The following is a 22794-nucleotide window of genomic DNA, read 5'->3' on the forward strand; positions in this document are numbered from 1 at the left end:
TTGAAATCATAACTTTTTTCGGAGTGTTGTTTTTATGAAAATTCATTATCATTTGCTGAATAATTGTCATTTAAACATAAAAAGTTTATCATTTGTTTCAAAAGCCGAAGTTAGACTTGAAATAATTGAAGCTGCATCATTAAAAAAATTCAATTTCTTTTCATGGTCCATTTATGAATATCCTTTTCAAATTTTCCAACCAAAATTATAGACAGAAAAAATTTGATTTGAAAATAATCACCCATGTATTTTTGTAGGTTTATAGAAAAGAAAACATATAAATAATAAAAATAAAAATAAAAAGAAATTGTTAAAAAAATGATTAAAAAATTGTATTGTGAGGCTCGTGGATCAATCTTTAGCTTTTTTATTGATGTTGACAGAATAATAATAATTTTGAGAGAAGAAAGAGCGTATAAATATTTATTTTTATTTCAAATTCAAAGACACATGAATAATTAACATTCGAATATTTTTTCTGATTCCTTTCAAATCGCCCTTAATAAATTATAAATAATTTCAATGAATGTGGAAAATTGATGGATTTACCTCTAACACATCATGATTTAGGGTTTTTGCAAAATAACACTTTAATAAAAAATGAAATACGCACGCTTATTGAAGAATTTTTTATGACAAATTCTGAATTCGAATGTGAATGCCTTCTAAATGTGTCAGCACTTGATCCAATAGAGTATTTTATTGTTGGCCAAAACTGTAATTTACTGATTGCATCAATGATATGTGATTCAAAAAGAGTCATCATTTCTAATGATTTTTTGCAGTCATATCCGTATGATAACGAGAAAACTTTGAAAAAGCACAAGCTGGTTTTGTGCTTTATCAAATCGGAAGAGTGCGCTTTAACAAAAGAAAATTTTCATGAAAAAGTTAAAATTGTGTTTTCTTCTGGAGATTCAATGTCTTTTTTTGAAACATTTCTTGAATGTGGAGTAATTCCTTCTCTTCAAGAATTCGGAGCCACTTTCGAATCCGAAGAATTAAATAACACTTCAGATTTTACAAATGTTAGGAAAAAATGCTTCAAAGATCTTCAGGCACGCACTGAAGCGATGGCTCAGCAACTTTTGGTTGATGCTAGAGATCAGTTGACAGCAAGTAGTGTATGCTTAATTTATTCAACAAAGCAAGAAAAATATTCTTTCATTTTGTTACATTTGATTATTTTTTATAATGTTTTGTGATTTAGGGTCAGGAAGTTGTACTCTTTCGACCTCAAATCATCAATGGAACTCACATATTGTATCGGGTAGAGGATCAATTTCTTTTTCTTGAGAGTTTGGTTGCGACTCCAACTAATGAAAAGCAAAGGAAAATGAAAAAGGCCTCAGATTTGGTTGAATTCTGGTGCAAACGGGTGGATGTGCTTGAAGAAACGAAGAATAATCTGGACAACTTTTGGCTGAAACAACTTGACATTGCCAGACGAAAAGAATTAGCAACACTGAAAAAGCGAGCAAGGCATCAGTTGATGATTGCTCGTGCAAACAAGAGATGCCTTCAATCTATTTCTGGATTTTTGACTCCTTTTTTAACTGCCTCCCCGCAGAAGTTTGCTGACTCTCTGAAAACGCTCCATGTTTTCATTCGACTTCTTTTTTCTGTTGCAGAATCGACCCACTGGGCAGTTTCGTACAGGCCTTTTTTGGATCTGTGCGCAAGAGACTTTGTTCGGAAAGCGCGGCAGCACATTTTGTTTGGCACAACCGATGAAGAGATTCGCTCCTGTGTTGAAGAAGTGATAACCTTCCGAAAGAACTTGATTGACGATGAAGAAAGGATGGTTCAGGCAGAAGGAGGATTGGGATTCAGCAAAAGAAGGTTGGGGCAGGAATTCGAGGATGCTTCAGATGAACAGCTGCTGGATCCTGCAAAAGCAATAGAAAAATTACATGAAGACGCTTCAATGCGACTCGCAGACTCTGGTGCTAATAATGAAAGAGGAGCCAGAAGTAAAACCAAATCCAAAGGATTGAGCATTTTTAATTTCGACAGCAAAAATTATTTTCGCAACGAAGAAGAAAGCAGAAGTGATGATAGAGAAGAAACTGCGGAGAATGAGCTTGAAGAGGATTTCATAGGAGAAGGAGGACTTGTTCCTTCTGCAAATGACTCGACTCAGGAAGAGTTCGAAAGAAGATGGGCAGAATGCCTCGACTCCATCGACAATGTGAGTGCCGAGGAAGTCGAAAAGGAGCTGAAACGCGAGCAGCTCGAAGCATATTCAGAAGCTGTCAGCTGGCTGAGCAGAACAATCTTCGGAGAACGGGAACTGGCCTTCCGGGCGCAAGCTGTGAGTGTTGCTGCTGCACAACTGAAGGAAACAGTGCTGCGATGCCATCAGCGCACATCAGACATCTCACAAAGGAAATCTGCTGCAAAAACAACAACTACAACAACTTTAACAACTTTAACTTCGTCACCCACAGCGTCTTCAAATGAATCAGATAGACAAATTCATGCTCCTGAATTTGACCATCCGTCTGGAATAGAACATGATGCAGATCTTCTGGAGACTTTCCAGCTGCTCGACAATCTGTGCGAGCAATGTTCTCTGATCTCAAGCTTCACTCAGCTGTTCAGCTGCATCCATCCAATCAGCAATCTTTCACTAACAGGCCCTTCGTCAGCCACTGGGGTTGGTATTCTTGTGCAGATTCGGAAGGAGTTTTTGCGCTATTCGCACGTTCTGCTGCACAATCCGTTCCTTTTCTTCCACAAAATCGCTACGAAGCGGAAGCGGCGTGTGGTTCAGCTGTTTGCCGATGACATCTCTCGGTACATTGGCTCGGCTGTTGTGGAGCTGCTGACAGGAACAAGCAACATCAGCCAGGCAGTAGTCATCATCATGGAGATGCTGTTTGTCGTCGACCATCCGCTCATCTCGGAGACAGTGCTGAACAAGCGCGAAGGCATCCTCTCAATTGGCGAGAGCTGCCTTGCTGCCATCGTGGAGGCATACAAACGCACTCTGTCTCCGCTCTCGATTGTGCCGAGCATCCCGCAGAACTTCACTCAGCTGATGGCACTGCACATGCTGAAGAGGCAGACTGATATTGTCAACGTGTTCTGCGAAGTGCTGCTGAAACTCACTCCAAACGGAAGCTCCATCCGCAGACTGCTCAGACAGCGCGAGCAGCTGGCTGCCAATAAAAATGCAGCATCAGGTCTCGAAAGTCATTCTTCTATTCTTCCTTCTTCTTCTACTTCTACTTATTCTTCTTCGGCATCATTATCATCATCATCATTCATTTCGCGCATTTCTAGCACTTCAACTGCACTTCCCATTTCGCTCACTTCGTACACTTTTCCACTTCACTCGTCCGATCCTTCTTTTGCCTGCTTCACTCAGCTGAGTATCGCATGTACTGAAGACATTATGAGGCTCCTTCAGCAGGTCACCGAGCTCAGCAGCTCCATCCAGGACTCATACAGCAAGCGACTGACCAGCTGGCTGCACACACTGGAAGTCTACCAAAAAGACCAGTTCCAGGAAAGCTGCTTCGTCCAACAGCGTCCAGGCGTTCTCGAAAGCACAGTCATCCAAATGGAGCAGTATGCATCCCTTCTTCGCGTCTTCCACATTTCGCAGGGTTTCGTGTCTTCGATGCCTATACAGGCACAAGCCAATGCCCGCCAGCTGGAGCAGCTACTGGTGCAGAGGCAGCGACTGGAGTACTTTATTAGCGAGTATTTGAAGTTCCACCGGACAGTCAAGCCGCTATATGTGCAGTGGCTGCACACGTCGGTGAAGGTGGTGGATCAGCTTGTGGAGCGCGGGCTGACTGCAGTCACGTGGCAGAGCGTGGAGCTTGTACCTTTCATTTCGGAGTGCCTCGAATCGCTGGCTGTGCTTCAGAAGGAGCTGAGACTGCTGAAAGAAGGCAAAGCCGCATTTGAGAGCGAGCTGCTGTTGATGAAGCAGACGTTGGTGTTCCAATTTCCGGAGACAGTTCTGATGGAAGAGGAGTTCGAAAGCGAAATCGACGCAGCCATTTCGAAGAAGCAGGAAGAAGTGCGCATCTACAATGTGCATCTCGAACACATCAAGTACAACATTATCTCATCCATCAAAGGCGCCACCGACGAAGCAACAATGAACGAGTTCTTTGAGAAGCTGCAGGAAAAGAAGCGTTCTGTTCTGCGGTCGTTTGTCAATACAACGCTGAAGTATGCACTCTCTCGCATAAGCTCAGAAACAGCAATGATCGAAATCCCGCTGATGATCAAAGGAAACGTACTGGTTCTGAATCTCCACTGTGCCAAGGACTCGAATCAATCTGACGGAGCTGTGGCAGAAAGTGCTTCTTCTTCCTCTCCGCTGCAATCTCCTCTGAGAATTGTTTCCTCATCGTTTCTATCCCAACAGCAAACGCCTCACTCGCAGAATACATTGGATCATCGCCATTTACAGCGCCAGCAGTTGTACAGTGCAGAAAGCGATTCTGCAGAAGATCTGAATCTTGTCCAGCTGTTTGACAACTTGATTGGAAAGCTGATGGAAATTGTGGACGATGAAGAGATGGCTGAAACGCAGGTACTCACTCAACAGCTTTCAACAGAACTAATTGAACTTGAGAGGCGTTGCATACACTTCTGCAACGAGCTGATGAGCAACTATTCGTTTATGTGGACAAACTCGTCAAATGAAGCATTTTCCCGTTTTGTTGCGCTGCCTCTGCATTCCTCAGAAGAACCTACTATTCCTCGCATTCCTCAATCCTTTATTGATTTGCTCAAGGCAGCGCAGGCAATGCAGAAGGAGAAGATCGAATGGAGCAAACAGCATCTTCCGTCAATGAGACACGGGGCAAGCGCGCTGATGAAAAATGCAATCAGCGGAACAAAAGTCGAAAATGATTGGAGATGGATTGATGGTTCTTCCGGCGGGAAGGGCGACATAGACGGATTTAAAGCAGGCGATGGAGGAAAATTGGTTAATCCTCCGCTGCGAGAATGGACTGAGCAAATCAACTCGATCCAGAGGATGAACGACGGAATCAAAGGCATCGCTGAGAAAGTGTCACTTGGATGGGTGCTGATCAACACATCTGCGTTTAAACAGGAGCTGTTTTCGCTGGCATCGCAGTGGGTCCTTCCTTTCACAAAGTTCATGGCAGACGGAGTGGCAGATGTGACACGTCGTTGGGTTTCTCTGCAGAATCGAATTCATCAAATATTCGACCCATCGTTCACACACTTTTCCATCAGGCAGAAAATTGAAGTGATCCACACAACGCGCAAAGCAACAGAAGGTGTGGTTGATGTGGATGCATTCTTTGCCAAGCTGAAGATGCGGCTGACGTGTCTCCAAAAGGTGATGGTGTATTGTCCTCACCAGCTCACTTCTCAGGTGACTGAAGCAGAACGGATGTGGCGGACGTTCAAGCGAATGCAACTGGAATCATACACAGATCACATCCAGGCGATGGAACGCGATGTGCTCAGTGAGATTACAACAAGAGAGCAAGCACTGAAGCAGGATATCTCGCTCTTCATGAAAAGGTTGACTGACCCTTCCATTGCACCATTGACGTTGAGTGACAAATTGGACAAAGAACACATTGAATCTACACTGTTTGCGCTGAATGAAGAATCTGATGCACTTCAAGTGAAAGCAGAAGATATTAAGCGACTTCATGAATTGTTCACACAGAGAGAAAGCGAAGGAGGGTGGGATGAATTAAAGTGGTGTACCAGATTTATCGACAAGCTGATAAAATTGTGGGGACTTGTGTTTTCCACACGGCAGATGATGAATGAGTATCTCTTCAATGCAACGTGGAGAGAGTTTTGCTCTGATCCAATTCCGGCTGATTACTTTATGAAGCCAGAAGAGGTTTTGATGAGCGCGAAAGATGAGTTGAGCAACTTCAGTCTGTACAACGACTTCAAGAAGGAATTGATTGGATATTCAAAATCGTTCAAAGTTCTGAATATGATCAAGCAAGCACCAGTCGAAGAGAGGCATTGGTCAGAATTGTTGGAGCAGATGGAAGTGAGCGATGCAGAAAGTCTTCTCAATCAAGCACAGAACGGAACCCTCAAAATGAGCACTCTTTTCACCATCTGCACAGAAGCTGCGCAGCCTGGAATTGAAGTGGTGCTCGAGAAATGCCGCAAACAGGCTGAAATATTGGAGTCAATTGAAGTGATTGAAGCACGATGGAACTTGATGGCTTTGCCGCTTGTGGTGGACAGCAATACAGCAGAGTCTACAGATGAATGTGCTGGCACTGAAGACGAAGCAGCAGCTGATTACGCACTAGACACTTCAAAAACAGCGGACAAAAAAAGAAAAGCAAAGCAGCGAGACAAAAAGGAGAAAAAGAGCACAAAGCAAAGAGTATCATTTCCAGAGGTGGATGTGTCACAAAGCAACGGAATGATATTTCAGGCCAACAACGATTTGATGTCGTTGATGAATCTGATGACGAGTAGGCATTCAGATTACTTCGTGAATATGCTGCTGCATAGCCTGCAATCAGTTTCCGAAATTGAGATTTTTCTTGAGAATCTTCTTGAAATCCACAAAGCAGCAACAAAAGTCAAAGCTGGAATTGTGTATGGAATCATCATTCATAAAGATCCTGCGACAGAAGCTTTTCTGAATCATTTATCGTCACTTGCAATAGAAGTTCGAAAAATTAGAGATTTCTCAGATCCAGCCATCGTCTCGCTCAAATCACAATTTGAAGAAGTGGTGAAAGAGAGTCGTTTGCTGCTGATTGATGCGCCAAATCACCAGATGATACAGATAGCCTCGCAAAAACCACATTTCCTTCGTTTGACTGCTTCCGAGCTGATTGACTATGCAAGCGCGTTTCTTAAGGGAGAAAAACAGCTCACTTTACCAGCAGGCATTCTTAATCAGTTCATTCCAGGAGCCCATCAAGTGATCTTCGAAATGTCAGGAGACGGACACACTCTGCACATACCATTTATTGCTGACAAAAACGGTGTCAAGTTAATTTACGATGACGAAGATGTGATATTGGATAGAGACATTTGGGCGCTACCTGAGATTCTTTTGAATGCAAATCGAAAGATTCTGCAAAAGGAACTTGCAACAACAGTGCAATCGCTCGATTCAGAGCCAACATTTTTCAATTGGTTTTCAAATCTGATGTCGCAATATGATATCGCTGAACGATACCCCATTCATGTTCAGGTGTTTGTGATTGCCATCCGAGTGTGGTATTCGAGAAGAGTGCAGAAGGCGGCTGATTTATGCGCCGAGGAGAACTATGAAGAGATGACCCAGACAATGGAAGAAACGAGAAGCGAGCTGCTTCGCTGCTTCTGGCATCTTGTCACTCTGCAAAGATTGTCGTTTCCAATTGGCAGAGAAAGGCACATCGTTGATATAATCAGAAAAAAGGAACAAAACGAAAAAATTTCTTTGAATGTTCCAAACAAAACTGGAGAACAAAGTACAGTTGCTGTAGCACCTCAAACATCTGAGAAGGAAATGAAGGAAATGATAGACAGTCGCTCAACTGATGCAAAACGGAATAAAGACAACATTGAAAACAACTCCTCCAACGCTGCTGCTGCTGTTATCGACAAACAGCATATTGATGTGTTCAATTCATTCGACGACGAAGATGATGACGATTTCGATGATGAAATTGAAGGCAGATTCGCAAGAGGTTCGTCTGAAGATTCAAGCCACAGCAGAGATGAGATTGGCCTTGGTGATTTTCGCTATGATGGTGATGAATATGCGTCTCAACAAGGAGATTACGGTGCTTCTGTGTTTCCTGACAACAGACTTAAATCAAATCTCGATTCGCAAATGGTGGTGCAGACTTATCGGAAAATGTTGTGTGGGATGCTTCTACTGTTTATTTCGTTTATTGCCGAAGACCAGCAAAGAATGCAAACACTGAAAGAACTTGGAGGTATTCTAACAAGAGATATCGTTTATTCAGACATTTACGGACTTTTTGCACAAAAAGGAGTTGCAGCTCAGCATAGCAAAGCATCCTACACAGGAAATTTTGGGAATGCAGCTCCATCAAAATCTGGTTCTTCTTTGTTTTCGGATGAAGAATGGAAATTTGACCAGATCGAAATGACAGACTTGAAATGGCATGGGATGATAAACCAGCACGCGTTGAAAAAGCTGATGCTCAACAGAGTTATGTGTGAGTTTAACGAGAAAGAAAGAAACGCATATTTTGTTGTTGCCTTTTCAGACACATCGTTGGATCAAAATGAAAAGAAAACACGCTTTGAAAGTGGATTGGAATGGATTCCATCATACCAGTGCCTTCCCCGCGCTCCTAACACCAGAAGTGCTATGTTTCTCAGTGATACGATCTTGGCTTCGTTTTGCGACTCAACGAAGCCCAATGCCAGGATCTGTGGTCCATGTTTGATGACTGAAGACACCACGCACGTGTTGGCGAAGTGCTATTTCTTGGACACGGTTCATTCACTGAACAGGAATGTGTACGTCTTCCAGTGCACTCCACTGACTGATTCAAATGATATAAAGAAATACCTTGTAACTACAATGGTGGATGCTGGCTTCGTGCTAATTGAAGGGCTGGAGTTACTGCAACCGCTTGTTCGACGATCGCTCGCAGATTTCTTGCAAGATTTGTGGAGATGGAGGAATATGCATCAATCAACTCAAAGTGGGTTTGTTCAAATGAATCTTGAAGGATTAAAAACACAGATAAAACTCCCGCTGAGTGATTGGGTTGTGACAGGGCTGTTTAGAAGCGAGGATGGATGCAATGGAGTTCTTCCGGATAGTTTGGAGATGATCTTCACACCAATTGTGATGCCTCATGTTGAAACAGAGTACTGGATCAAGTGTCAGTTGGCAATGCAAGGATTTACTCAGTTTACCGGTCTCAGCCAAAAAATATCCACTTTCTTGGATGCCTTTATCAAGCTTTTGCCTTATGAATTCAGTCAGACACAAAATCAAGCGCAGGCAAAGTTAATCAGCATCCAGTTTTTGGAAGGGTTTGCATCAGAAGCAGGCGATTTGATGAGGCAGCTATTCTTTGAAAGGGAACATAAGGTTAATGCTAATGAAGAAAATGAAAGAGATGGAAAATTTATGAGATGGGAAGGAGTGCAAAGTGTGACTACAGACGGGGTGCATTTGTTTCTGAGAGAAGATGTTCCATTGCTTGAGGAGTTGGCATGCAGAGTGACACTTACGAAATGGGTGGACTCAATCTTTTCAACGCTCATCCCAATGGCATTGATAGATCCTGTACACACATCAAATCCAATGGCAGATGATGCAAAGCTTGCATTGCCTCCGCTGCTGGAAACAGTTCATCAACTTTTGGATTCCTCATTTCCTGAGACTGCTCAAAAGTCAAATTTGAATATTTCTTCTTTTATGAACTCATCATCACTCAATTTCTCATCCGCAATTCCATCTTCTGGTGCACGCAGTGAAGATAGAATAATTCGACGTATCGATGCACAGCATGTGCCAGCATCATTTACTGGACTCTGCTATCAAATAGCTCGTGAGATTGGAGTGGCAATGGACGATGTGTTAGCACAAAAGTGTTGGGAGGCTTATCGCATCAGCATTTCTTCGTGGGTCCTTTTTCTGAATGGGCCTCCTGGCTGTGGAAAAAATACTATCATAAAAATACTATCTTCGCTGTTTCATCGAAATTCTCCTCGTCAACTGCAGCCTCGTGTGATATACTTAGACCTCTCTGTATTCACAACAAACAGTCCTGACGTGTCCATTAGAAGAGAAACTATCATGAACTTTTTGTGCTCACGAATTTCATCTGAGCTACGCAGAAGCGAGATTGATTCAACGGGAGATCCAAGCATAGGAGGAAGTACATCTGATGAAGAATCTTCTGAGCTGGCTCCAATTTGGATTGTTGTTCCTGCGCTCAATCCGCTTTCAATGCCATCCATTCACTCGTGCTTCCAGCAGCTGTTTATGTGCTGCATTTCAGAAATGAATAATGCCATCGAATTTAATTTTTCACATTTCGAACGACTTGTCTTGCCTCTCAAATCGAAGTTGATTTATTCAGTAAGCTGCTCACAGTTTGAGATAGTTCCTTCTCTAGCTCAGTTCCATCCAATCGTCTCTGTTCAATTCTCTTCGCTTACTGTGCTCAACTGGATATTTGAGAGTTGGGCAAAGAACTCTGGAGACTGCATACCTTCTGAGTATCTGGAGTCCGTTATACTATTGCTCCGATTATCGATTCAAAAATGCTTAAACTATCTGCGATTTGTGACATTCTCTTGTGAACACTTTGGAACATCGAGGATTCCGGTAATTGGATTGATACAAACAACTGTTTCAATTTTTACAAGTTTGACCATTTTGTACAACAGACATTTCAGTGAGAAGCTCCACATGGGCATCTTGAAACTGTTTATTGTGTATTCAGTCATGTGGGGGATGGGCGGACATCTCAAAAGCCGCCCAGTTGCACTCGATTTGCTGGAGCAATGGCATTCGCATTGGAAAAAGCATCATCCTATTCAAAAAATTCTCTCGTCAATTGATAATGTGGTAATTGGTGTGTCTTCAAGTCAAAGTGCAACAGCATCACATGTTGTAAAAATGGAGTCGCCGTTGGTTGATGATGAAAGAGCTAAGAAAAGCGATATTATTTGGAGAGAAGACTTTGATGTTTGGTTTCGTGGTGCATTTGAGAAAGAAGCAGAATTTGGAAAGAGTGGGACAATATTTGAGTATATCGTGGATCCTGTGCATCACCAAATGGTGCATATTTCTGATGCAACGAAGTGGAGGCATGTGTTAGACTATCTTGATCTCAATCAGCATGTTCCTCTGCTTCTGCAGCATTTCATTCCTTTCCTTCAAATATCTTATGTTTCTGCATTGTGCTCGTTTGCAGGGCGCCCAGTTCTTTTGCTGGATGACTTATTTATTGAATTTACCAGAATGTCAGCTTGCGTTGGTGATGTGTTAACAACCATTCAACACGAATTCCTTCCATTTTCTTGCGCATGGACACAGATATGTTCTGCAAAGATACATCATCCTGTAACATACCATGTTCAGCTTGGCCATCTCACAAACACAGCAGCAAAAGATTATTGCACTCATTTTATTCCACTTGGATCGCTATACACCATTCCGATGTGCCCCACTCGTACTGTCCTTATCACAATTTCAGATAACAGGCGCCTCGAACCAGAGTGGATCCCGCACAAGGAGCAAGACGTTCGAAGAAAACCGGAACTTCTCAGTGCAGCAGTGAACATGTTTCACGCACAGTTCTGCCGAAGATTTGTGTTTGATTCTGAAACAAAGCCACGAACAACAATACATCAAAACCCAATTATTCTAACAGCAAACAACGAATCCTATTTCAGCTTTCCTGAGAATGTGGTTGCCACAAACCACTACTCCACATTTGTAATTCCTCACCCCACAATTGATGATTTTATAGCAATCGGAAAAGAAGTGTGGAACAACGGAGATATGCGACAGTACATTGCGCAGTGCCCTCCAGCGGATAATGTTGGAATGCCTCGTGTTTTTGGAGGGAAAGAGTTGTACGACTTCTATTTTGGCAACGTTATTCCTGCCACAATAAACTTTCATTTGCTTATGCTGAATAAAGACAAAGGACAGCAGATGCCAACTCTCACAATGTTTGTGAACGTGCTTCGTTCTATCACAAACTCCAACAATGCCTTTTACCAAGATCTGGAGCTTCTTGCTGCTTTGTGGCTGTGGGAGTGCAAGCGAATCTACATCATTGCCCAGCCCACAATGCGCGTGACTCTGATCCTCAGAGAAATGCTGGAAACTGTTTATGAGTCGTTCTTTGGAAGCAATGCAAGCGAGGCGTCACGATACTCTTTTGCACCGTTTGGAGGTGATGGAACCCGCTTTACGCTTCCGCTTCTTCTTGACACAAAAAAGAAGACAACTTCGCAGACTGTGCAAAAAGTGTATGCACGACTGGCAGAGCTTTCATCAGATTATACTTCGTACTCTCTACATATCACAAGCTGCCTCTGCCACAGCGTCGACTTCACAAATGCTGTTCTGATGATGATGGAGTCGCTTGTTGAGTCATCATACCCTATTTTTGCGTCGGACACAGATGGTCATCTGATGTGCCTACTTTTCGATGCGCTTTCCTTTGCTTTGGGAATCAATCTTTCGCAGGCACGTTTCCCTGCAAATCACAGCACCGTCAAGCGGTTTCTGGATTCTCTCGCGAAGTTCATTGTGGGTGCTGGATCGTTGCAACCCACATACGGATTTTCTGATTCTGCTTCGATCGAACAATCACTTTCCGGTACAAGCGCCACCGCAACAACAGTTGTCAGTCCATCATCCCCTTGTGCCTCAGAGAATGTTCCAACATCGTCAACTTCATCTTCGTCTTCGTCTTCACATGCAAGTTCCAGAGATATCTTGCTGAGAACAGGTTGGAGAAGAGACAAGGGCACAGGTCGCAGCGAAAACACCTCACGACGTTTTGGAATGAAGCACCAATCAGATATTGAAAGCATCTTTCTTGTTCATCTAGGCAAGCCAAGTGCAGAATTTCACATACTTGTGAATGTGCTGAATTGCGTGTTTATTGAAGGAGCAATACCAAACTACATGAAATCTGGAATTGTCACTCCAATTGGTGCTGATGACGACAGCTTGCTTGAGACTATCACTTATGATAACGTGCTTCTGTATGTAATTGGACGTGTGACAGACGGGCTGGCGCAGCTGGGCAGGTCGAATGTTACTGGCACAGACATTGACACGATCATCAAAAATGTCTCGCTTACTTCGCGTGTTGTGTTGTACTCCATAGAGCATAATGTCTGCTATACGCGTCCCTTCTTTCAGATGATGCAACGGATGTTTGTGCATTTTCATGCCCCGCTGCTGAAGGATTCATCCAAAAGGAGAATAATCAGCAATATAATTTCCCCAGCAATGCAAAACTTAAGGACTTTTCTGTACACAAGTAACACTTCGTACCTGCTGTCTCTCACTTCCTCATCAACTGTTTCTGCTTCGAATACTTCTAACACTTTAGCTCCTTCAGGCTCCGTTCAGCCTTCTTTGAATGCTTTTTCGAAACCGTCTTTTGCTTCGCCAACGACAGCCTCTGCAATCGCGTTATCGTCTGGAAGCACTGCTGTGTTGTCATCTTCGTCTTCCTCTTATCCACCTTCTTCTCCAACAGCAATGAAGAAAAAAAACTCTAATCAGTCAGTTACAACTCCTACGTCAATTGCATTGAATTCTGATGGTGTGTCTCCTTCTTCCTCTTCACCTTCGACAGCATCATCTTTTGACTTCGAGAAAATTCCAGTTGTTGGAGTTACGATTCGTGTTCTTCTGTCTCTTTTCAACAGTGCTGTCAATTTGTCTCAAGCATCCGATTCTGAGCGTTCCATTTGGAATCACGTGAGCGAAGGCAATGTCGGCAGCTCGTTTTTCGTGGGGCATGTTTCTCTGTGCGATTTGGTCTCCTTTTCTGAGTTTTTCAGTCGGCTTCTGTTTTTCACTGTCTGCTTTTACCAGAGAAGCGTTGTGTATTGTGAATCAACAATTTCTTTGATCGATGCATTTCAGAGGAATCTGGAGAAGTTGCGGCAGAGCTTATCCCAGATTCAAGTGATGCTGTCTGGAAATGAGCATCTAAATGCAATCAAGAAGCGGATCCAGTTGCTGCAAAATACAGCATTGCACAAAATGGAGGAGAAGTACAAGTTGGGAGAGGAAAAAGAAACGTTGGAGCAGAAATTGCGGGAAGAGAGCAATCGTGGGAGAATCACTGTGGAGATTGGGAACATGGCAGCTGAGTATCTGGTTGCGCTGAAAGAAGTTGCGTGGTTGCATCCATCTGTGCTCTTGGACTTCCACAACGTTGCTTCGCTCAATCCAGCGGGAAGGAAAATATCTGACTCGCTATTTAGCTTCTTCCAGCCTTTGCCTTCGAATGCGCGCAATCTCCAGAGTCTCTCAACGGGGCAGATTATGTTCAAGCTGCTACAAACTGACCCCACACAGATATCTTCAGCAGCTCTTCGCGATGTTACACAGCGGCTGAGCGACGAAGTCTCAGAAAATGACTTACCAGCGCTGAATGGTGTTATTAGGCATCTTCTTAAATGGCTGACTCGCATGTGTTCGATTGCAAGGAAATCGAAAAAGTTGAAAGAGGCAGAAAAGAAAGTGCTGTCGATTATGTTAAGATTGGTGAGAACGAACGTGCTGATCGAACGAAACAAGCAAAAAGTGAACAGCATCAATTGTGAAAGAGATGTTGCTGAAAAGGCACTGAGCTTGCTTCAGCAAGGGAGCACCCAAACGGAGGAGTTGCTTCAAAAAGGAAGGGGAATACTGATTCGAACCGAAGAGATGTACAGCGGAATGGTCAGCACAGCAGAGAAGTTGCGAAAGGCCATTTTGATTGACAAGGCAACACTCGCCACAGCAATAGGCGACTGTATCTTTACAGCAGCAAATTTCTGTCTGACTCAATTCTTCAACTACGAAATCAGGCAACTGTTCCAAAAGGACATTGTGATTGGAGAGATAAGCAAACAGCACGTGCCTATTGCACACAACATTGATCCTCTTTTGGTTGTTGGACGTCTGGACTTTCAGCTTCTGTCAGATGCATTTGTGGCTCTGCAGCAGTTTTCAACAGAGTTAGAATCAGGTGATTGTGCTGGGCTGCTGTCAGCAGATATGAATGTGCTAATTAATCAGCTTATTCAAAGTTCAAATGAAAGTCAGCTTCGAAAAGTCATTCCTCTTTTCTCAAACGAAGAAAATGTCACGGAACCTTCGCTTGAACGCAATGAAACGATCAATCGTATGGATATTAATCAACAGGTTGGATTTGACATGCACCAACCTGTTCCTTTTGAGAAGCAAGTTTCGTTTGTGGCAGATTCATTTCCAGTGTTGACAAGTCCAGTTGCAAAAAGACGACAGCGCTCAGATTCAATATCTTCCATCATTTCTGAATCAAGTGTGAATAATGTTCGGCTTCAACATGTTCCAGTGCAGATTCCATCTCTCGTCAAGACATTCCGAGCTCATCATCTATCCTTCTATTTGCTCTCAGACGAGATTGCACAGTTTGCCTGCCCCAAAATCATCAGATTCTCAGACACATACCAAAATACGAGGTCACTCTACAGCAGAAACTTCAACGCATCGCAAATTGAAGAGAAGCAGACAGAACAACAGTTTCTTTCATCGTACTATGCACTGAGTGCAAATGCTTCTCAGCAAACTGTTAATCAATCGTCTTCATCCAGCCCTTCTCCGTCTGTGATGCCTTCAGCAACTCTTCAGCTTCAGACGCTGGCAAATACACAAAATCAACAGATTCCTACGGCAAACAACCAAACGCTGCTACAGTCGAATCTCACATCTACATCTCCAGCTGCAGATGTGCTGTCAACTGCTCTGAATTCAAGTGCCTTTTACAGCTACAGCGGAGCTCAGCGGAACATGTGTGATCTTCTTTCATTTATTCTGTTCTCCCGCTCCTTTTTCCACGAAATGCTGTCATATGATCGACTTTTCGTGACTGCTGGCTTTGAGTCTTCCATTCAGAATCCTGTCTTTCCCAGAACTTCGCTCACAATTAAGATCCCTCTGATCATTGATCCATACGAAATCATCACTTCGAAGCAGGAAGGGCACTCCCCAGAAGCCAACAACTCTGTATTCACACTGTATGGCATTAAGAACCCCACGACATCTCCATTTATCATCTCTCTGAAAAAGCCAGATGCCTATCTGAAAACGGTCCAGGCCGTCTCACTGCTGAATCTATCTGCCCTTCAGAGCATTTCTCATGCATCATCTTCTGAGGACATCAAGCAAGAGCCAGCTGAAGAGCAAAAGCTTTTTGAAGAGCAAAATGATCCAAAAACGGCAGCTGGTTTCACAACAAGTGTGTTTCCTGGATTGGCTACTTCTCCTGTCTCTGTTGATGCATCTCACGTTCCCTCTCTTATCATTCAGTCTGATTCAACTCGCTCGCTTCTCGCAAGCTCTGACCATTCGACTGGAAAATTGAAGTATAGCATGCAAAAGCCAGAGAAAGAGTTGAACAGCGAAAAGAGGAATTGCATAATTTTATGTGATGTGAATGACACAACGATGACACCTCAGTTGGAGCATTTCTTTGCATCGTTTGCATTTCATTCTGGAAATCATGAGCCAACCGTTTCTTCTCCAATTCAAGCACAGTTTGACAGTCTCAACTCGCCTATTCATCCTGGTCGTGCAAGAGCAGATTTCTCTGCTTCTCCTTCGTCATCTTCTTCTTATTCTCATCTGTTCCCTTCTGATCCTTCGCTTTCTCATCTTCAAAATGATTTTACGACAAACATGTTTTCACTGACGATGCACAGCACAGGAACGTATGATTGCTTCAATCCAACGCTTCTCCCACCATTCACTCTGCGCAACAACGTCGATCTCATCCTGATTGCGTCCAAAGATCCAGACAGCACATTCCAGGGGAGATGGTCGCAGCTTGTCATGCCGCATATTATGACTCCCTCTGAGCATCTGCTCCGGATGTGGCTGGCTCCATCGGTCGGAAAGCTGATATCCACTCATCTGCAGCAGACAACTGCACGAGAGCTGTTTGGCAGCTCAAACCTGTCGCTATTTCCAAACATTGGTCAGACAATTCAAATAGACGATTTACGATTGAGTTTCCTGGCTAACCTTCTGGTGCTTGTGTATGAGGTAGCACAGCCAGCTGGTTCTCCATTCACATTCCAAAATGACTCTCTGTTTGGAGACGATGATGATCCAAACAAGTCTAAAGATGACGAATCAAAGAAATTGAGCAAGGAGTCAAGGGCGACATATAGCGATTTGAACAGAAGCATGTCGTTTGACAGCGTCAGCGACACATCAACAGAGCTGGCATCTTTTGATTCAGAATTGTTTAGCACAACATCCATCATTCTTGAAAAGAATGATGAAATCGGATTGAAAGGAAGCAATGCTTCCAAAGCAGACACATCGCTTGTTGTTCCCTTTGTGATGCTGACGCTGTGGAATCAGCAGCAATATTCGGATGTGAATGAGCGCTTTGTCCAGTTCCAGCAGCGGGAAACGCAGCTGACAGACGCAGAATCGCGCCTGATCAACTCGCTGCGGTGGTTGCTCTTTTGCTTCACGTGGGAAGCAAACTTCTCTCGTGCCATTGTTGACAACGCATCTATTTACGGCTTCTGTGCACTTCGGATGAGCAGCTTACCGTTTGGAGAGCTGAGTCCACGCTGTTGGATGACCAGACTGTTTTCAGATATAATCGACAACATCATGTCGATCGTCAAGCATACCATCAGCGAAGGAGATGACAGTCAGGAAAACTACTCAAATGCAACGTCGATGCAGCAACTGGACACTTCAATGGGATACTCTTCGAGTGCATTTGATTCCTCGCTGGAAGCATCATCAATCGAAAGCAGCGGTTCATCATCACTTCTTTCCGACTCATCCAGCCCGACCTCTCAGCACTCTCTTTTCAGAGACAGATCTTCTGATTCTTCCAGCTACACAACTCCCCGTGCACGCTTTCCTCCACTCAGAGAAACAGAACAGCAGGAAATTGAGATATGTCAAAAGAGAATGATGAAGCTGCAACATCTGATGGACTGCGGTGCATCTCCAATCGGATTGACTGATGAGCTTAGAATAACAACAATGCAGCGGATAACATCTTCGTTTTGGGCGAAGACTCATCGAGAATCGTCTTCGATGGCTGATTATTTTTCGCTTGTGCTGTTTGCAGCTCTGCAGCTGTCTGAGAACACGAGAGACAGCCCATCACCCATCGAGCGTGATGCCCTGCTCTATCCAGCCACTCTTCTTCTCCACGAAACATCTGCCGTGTCGAATTCTGCGCGCAACGACGACTTCAACTTCCTGTCGCAGGCTGTCTCTTTTCTTGAGTTCTCTCATCTGAACTTTCCGGTGCAGACAGCTGCGCTGCAGTCAGCTGGTCTGATACCGATAAACCCCGTTCCGTCGTGGCTTCCGCTAACCATCTGGAAAAACATCTTTACTCTCTCAACAATTTGCCCGGTGTTCCGCCCACTCATTTCTGATCTAGATCCACACTCACATGCCATCTTCTCGTTCATCGACCACCTGCCAATCAACACAAAGAGCACAAAGCAGACTATGCTGCGTATTGTTCTGGAGACAAACGTGTCCAATCAGTCGAGGCAGTCAAAGCTGAGCAGACACGCTTCATTAGAAGCATCACAGCGCCGCTTACTCACTTCGATGCACTCACAGGAGCTGTCTTCGCTGAATCAGCTATTTCAGATAGCAAACCAGGCAAGTTCTAAGGACGATCCACTGTCAATGAAGCTGAGCGCTTTCCGTGGGATGAGCATCTCTTCAATCTATTTAGGCACAAAAAGCCGAATGCCACTGGAGGAGCTGGATGTGAGTGATGTGTCAGATTCATCTGCAAGAAAGCATCCATTCAGGAAAGAGAATTACGCAGTGAACATTCCGTTCTCGTCAAGTGATGGAAATATTTCATCATCTGCTGAGAGAGGAGGAGACAGAGATGTATTGTCCAACATTCCTCATGTTACGAAGCCCACTTTTCATTCAGATCTGCATACATCATCTCCAAATGAACTGAATTCATATAGAAATTTCAACCGCGATGGAACAGGAGATGCATTTGGATCAAATGCAACTTCGTTAATCTCTTCCTTGTCATCTTCATCTTCTCCTTCTTCTTCTGCAACTTCCTCTTCAACATCTGCAAATGTGCTTTTCACAAACTCACAGCGCAAATGGGCTGAGTGGTTCAACGAAGAGTCGCCAGAGCGTGTTGAACTGCCAAATGCTCAGCTGCAGACACTCACTGTATTTCAGCGCCTCCTTTTGATAATTGCATTCCGCCCTGACAGAACTATTCCTGCGATGCTGGCGGCAATTGATTCCCAGCCTCAGCTCGGTCTGGGTATAGCCTTCTTCCATGGCTCAATGCCATCCATCGTTTCCTCTTCAATTGCGACATCGACGCACATCCCACAGGCATTTTCTGCCTCTTCGGAGATTCTTCTGCCCAGTTCGTACTTTTACACAGGCGCCCTCACGTTGGAGTGGCTTGTGGACAAAATAGAGGCCAGTCCGCGCTCAGACCATGTTTATGTACCGCAGACAACAGCCGAGCTGAGCGTGATCAGCCTGGCGCTGCAAAGCTACGGAGTGACACTTGCACTTTCAGAACGGCGTGTCATTTTTGACATTTCGCGTGTGGCTGTCAAACGAGGCGTTGCACTGCGACAGATCCATCTTTCTGAGCATTTCAGAGCAGCGAAGTTTCGTTCAGAAATCAAAAGGAAAAAGTCAGTCCGTATTTCGGAAGAGCAGATATGGAATGAGGCATGGACGGACGTAGAGGAAGAGCTGGACAAAGGGACAAAAGCGAAAGAATGGATTGTGTTTTCTGGATTGTATTTGGCACCTCGCTCGTTCATTCAGAAACTGTGTGAATGGGGCAACCGGACAATAAAGCGAACCTCTTTTTACTTCCAGTTGGCATCGAGGAAAAGGCAGGCAATTCTTTGGCTTTTGTTTCCAGAGGCTGAGTATTCCGATCCGAACTCAGCACTCAACTCGTTCCATGGAGACATCATCTGCAACAGCAAGAAGATGTTCATCCGCATTCCGGTTTCTTTTCGCGGGACACTTGCCGCATCGCTGACGGCTGCTGTGATGGAGTTTGATCCACAGCGGGTGAACGACATTGTGAAGCATTATGAGCCGAACAGCGTGAAAGATGGGCAGACAAGCAGATACATTGTACATCTTCTGTTTCTGCTTGTATGTTTCCACTCGCTTCTTGTTGAGTATATCCGCGTTCAGTCACGGAATCGAGGGCAGACTAAGGTGATGGTATATACAGAAAGTGTATTCACCATTCTTGATCTTGTTGCAGGAATTGTTGACCAGTCACTGGGAAGGCGCAGCAGAAGCGGAGCAGATGGTGGTAGAGACTCATCATTTGATAGCTGGATGTGGTCATCTCTGCACGAAAGCATACTCACCAGAGTGTATCCGTATCTGATGGGACATGTGGATGTGTCAGTGATCAAAGCACTGATGGCTGTGATTATACATCCAGACAGGTTTGCAAAGCAATCGGCATCTGTCATTTCCTCTTCATCAGCATCTTCCTCTGCGTCTTCTTCTACTTCTTATTCTTCCTATTCATCTTCTTCTGGAAGAGATAATTTATTCTCAGTGTATTCAGACATACCTGCTCCTGTTGATGAGATGGGCTTTTCTGATCTCTCGCAGCATCTTTCCATTATTCTCCGCCCTTCCACCGCAATAAAATCGAATGGTGTGTTGGAAAGTGGAAGTGGCGGAATGTTTTCATTTGTCCGGATGTCTGAATTGCACAAGGCGCAAACTGTGATACAACTTTGTCTTGCAAATCTGATTGGAAGCACTGAAAAGCTGAGTAATTCAGTTGTTTTGGCGCCGAACGGGATGAACTTCGATATCGACAGCAACAGCTGGGAGATGCAGCCGAAATCAGAGCAGATGATGTCGAACGTGCGCTGCTTCTTGTCGCCACAGCAGTATTATCTCACATCATCCCGTTTTATGTGCCTTATATCGTCAAGTCAGATGCTGTTTCATCCTGCTTTCGTTCTGAGGCTATGCGATGAAGTCAAAGAGATATTTCCTTTGAAGCTCTTCAACATCCCCGCAATTATGCAGGCGGTGACTGCAATCTGCCTGTCAGAAAAGGATATTCCCCCAGTCATCATTTCCCTTCTCCGAGAAATGAATCTTGTGAACTGTGTGATCTCTCGCATCCACAGCTTTGTGGATCATCTGCCTTCTTTCTGGTCTTTGTCTCAGCTCTCAGCCAGCAAGTATGCATCCAACCGCTTTTCGATGCCTTTGGAGGATGCTGTTTTGGGCAGCGAGTATATCATCACAACGTCGATGAACCAGCTGCTGAACATCAACTTGGCTTCTCGTTCAACCTCCTTCATTCAGAGCTGGAACCATCTGTCTCGCGGAGAAACGCCTTTGGAGTGGCTCACTCTGTCGCCCACAAACAAAAGCATCATGTTTTCTTCATCAACTGATCCTCACCTGCCTCTGCTACTTCCGTGGACAAACTATCTTTTGGGTGTGATTGAGCAGCTGCACCGCTTGTTCTCCTTTATTCCTACCAGCCACCGCGTTGTACAGGAAACAGACGCTCCTCTGTCCACCCCGTCTCTTCTGGCAAAGGGCGAAATTGCACTCAAATCGTCGCTTGCCATTCAGCCAGACTTTCTCGTTGAGCCAGAGGCATTTCTGGTGAGCATGCAGCTGGAGGCCACAAATGCAATCAACTTCTGCATTGCTATCAAGTCGCAGATGAATGAAGATTCGATGCATCTGCAATCGCATCGCACAAGAGACAGATTCAACAGACAGAACACTTCTCTGCACTCATCGAGAATTCGCCAGCTTCCTCTTCCATTCACATTCGCCTTTGTTCATCCTAAAGCCAATTCTTATTCATCCTCTTCTTCTTCCTCTGCTGCTGCTAATTCTTCCTTCGTTTCAGCTCTGCGCACAAATAAAATTTCTGCCCGCCAAACGCTCTCAACAGGAGCAAGTTCTCTTTCTATGTATCCTCTCGTATGCTTTTCTGATCTTTATATGTTACTTCTTCCAACGCACATCCAGACATTCGACAGCATCCCGCTCAATCAAGCAGCCTCGATGAAAATACGATCCTTGTCGTCTCTTTATTGGGGAGGAGTGCGATTGGCCAGCTCTCCAAACTCTGAATACAGCCTCAAGGAAATGAAAATGTATTATTCTCGAAGTTCGGATGATGTACCATCAGCATTCGCAACCGCTTCATCGTCTTCTTCAGCTCTGTCATCAATCAATACAGACAATCGTTCTTTTGCAGCTGAACAGCCATCTCAAAATGACAGAAGAGTAAATTTGGTGCCTCGTTCTCAGCATCATTCGAGGAAAACGCTCGATTTCTCTCTGCAGAACATTTCAAAGTTTATTGTTTCTCTTTGCGAGCCGGATAAAATAAACACGCTGAACGGGATAAGCTCGCCGATGGCAACAAATGAAAAGATGATGGGATTGCCATTTCTCCGAATGATTATTTGCATAAGGTTGACTAATAACACTTTCTGTACGTTAAATGGAAATCCTGTTGATGATTCACTGCTTCAATCTTCAAATATTCTTCGAATTCCTTTATCGGCAAGAAATTTCTTCTACAAAATTAAAAACAGCATTTTAGCAATACGAGAAGAATCAACCACTTTTCAACTTCAAGGAATGCCAACTTCTAAAGCTACAGCAACACTTACCCCTCATTTTGATTCTTTTCATTCATTCTCTTACTTCAAACTTTGTTCAACATCTTAAAAGAAATTGTTTTATTGTTATTAGTTATTTTTTAAAACTACATTTTCGTTATTTATGAATATGTAAAAGTGTATTTATTGATATTTAATGATCAAATTCTCCAACATAAAATTTTATTTATTAACTAAAAGTTAACTTTTTAACAAAAAAACATTCTTGCATGTAAACAATCATGCACATATGTTATATATCTTATTGATGGTGATGTCTGCGCATGCAGAGTTATTTGTGCCTCTTAATGCCGATTCCTCTGCCTCAAATTTTTTTGAGCAGTGTTTTTCGCATGCATTATTTCGCAAAACTTCATTTATCAATAAAAATGTTAACGCATCAACTGT

The 22794-nt window shown here is 43.8% G+C and overlaps 1 protein-coding gene across 1 annotated transcript; it reads left to right on the top strand.

Moving 5' to 3' along the window:
* Positions 1-920: 920 nt before the first annotated feature.
* On the top strand, positions 921-22542 carry MONOS_11199 (dynein haevy chain, unidentified; the record flags this gene model as incomplete). Its single annotated transcript, XM_067863707.1, has 3 exons — positions 921-1124; positions 1211-12882; positions 12973-22542. The coding sequence occupies 3 exons, from the start codon at positions 921-923 to the stop codon at positions 22454-22456; spliced, it is 21360 nt and encodes a 7119-aa protein (XP_067720699.1). The 3' UTR covers positions 22457-22542.
* Positions 22543-22794: the final 252 nt, after the last annotated feature.

The sequence above is a fragment of the Monocercomonoides exilis genome (assembly GCF_001643675.1).
Source record: "Monocercomonoides exilis strain PA203 chromosome Unknown scaffold52-633478, whole genome shotgun sequence".
Lineage (NCBI taxonomy): Eukaryota > Preaxostyla > Oxymonadida > Polymastigidae > Monocercomonoides > Monocercomonoides exilis.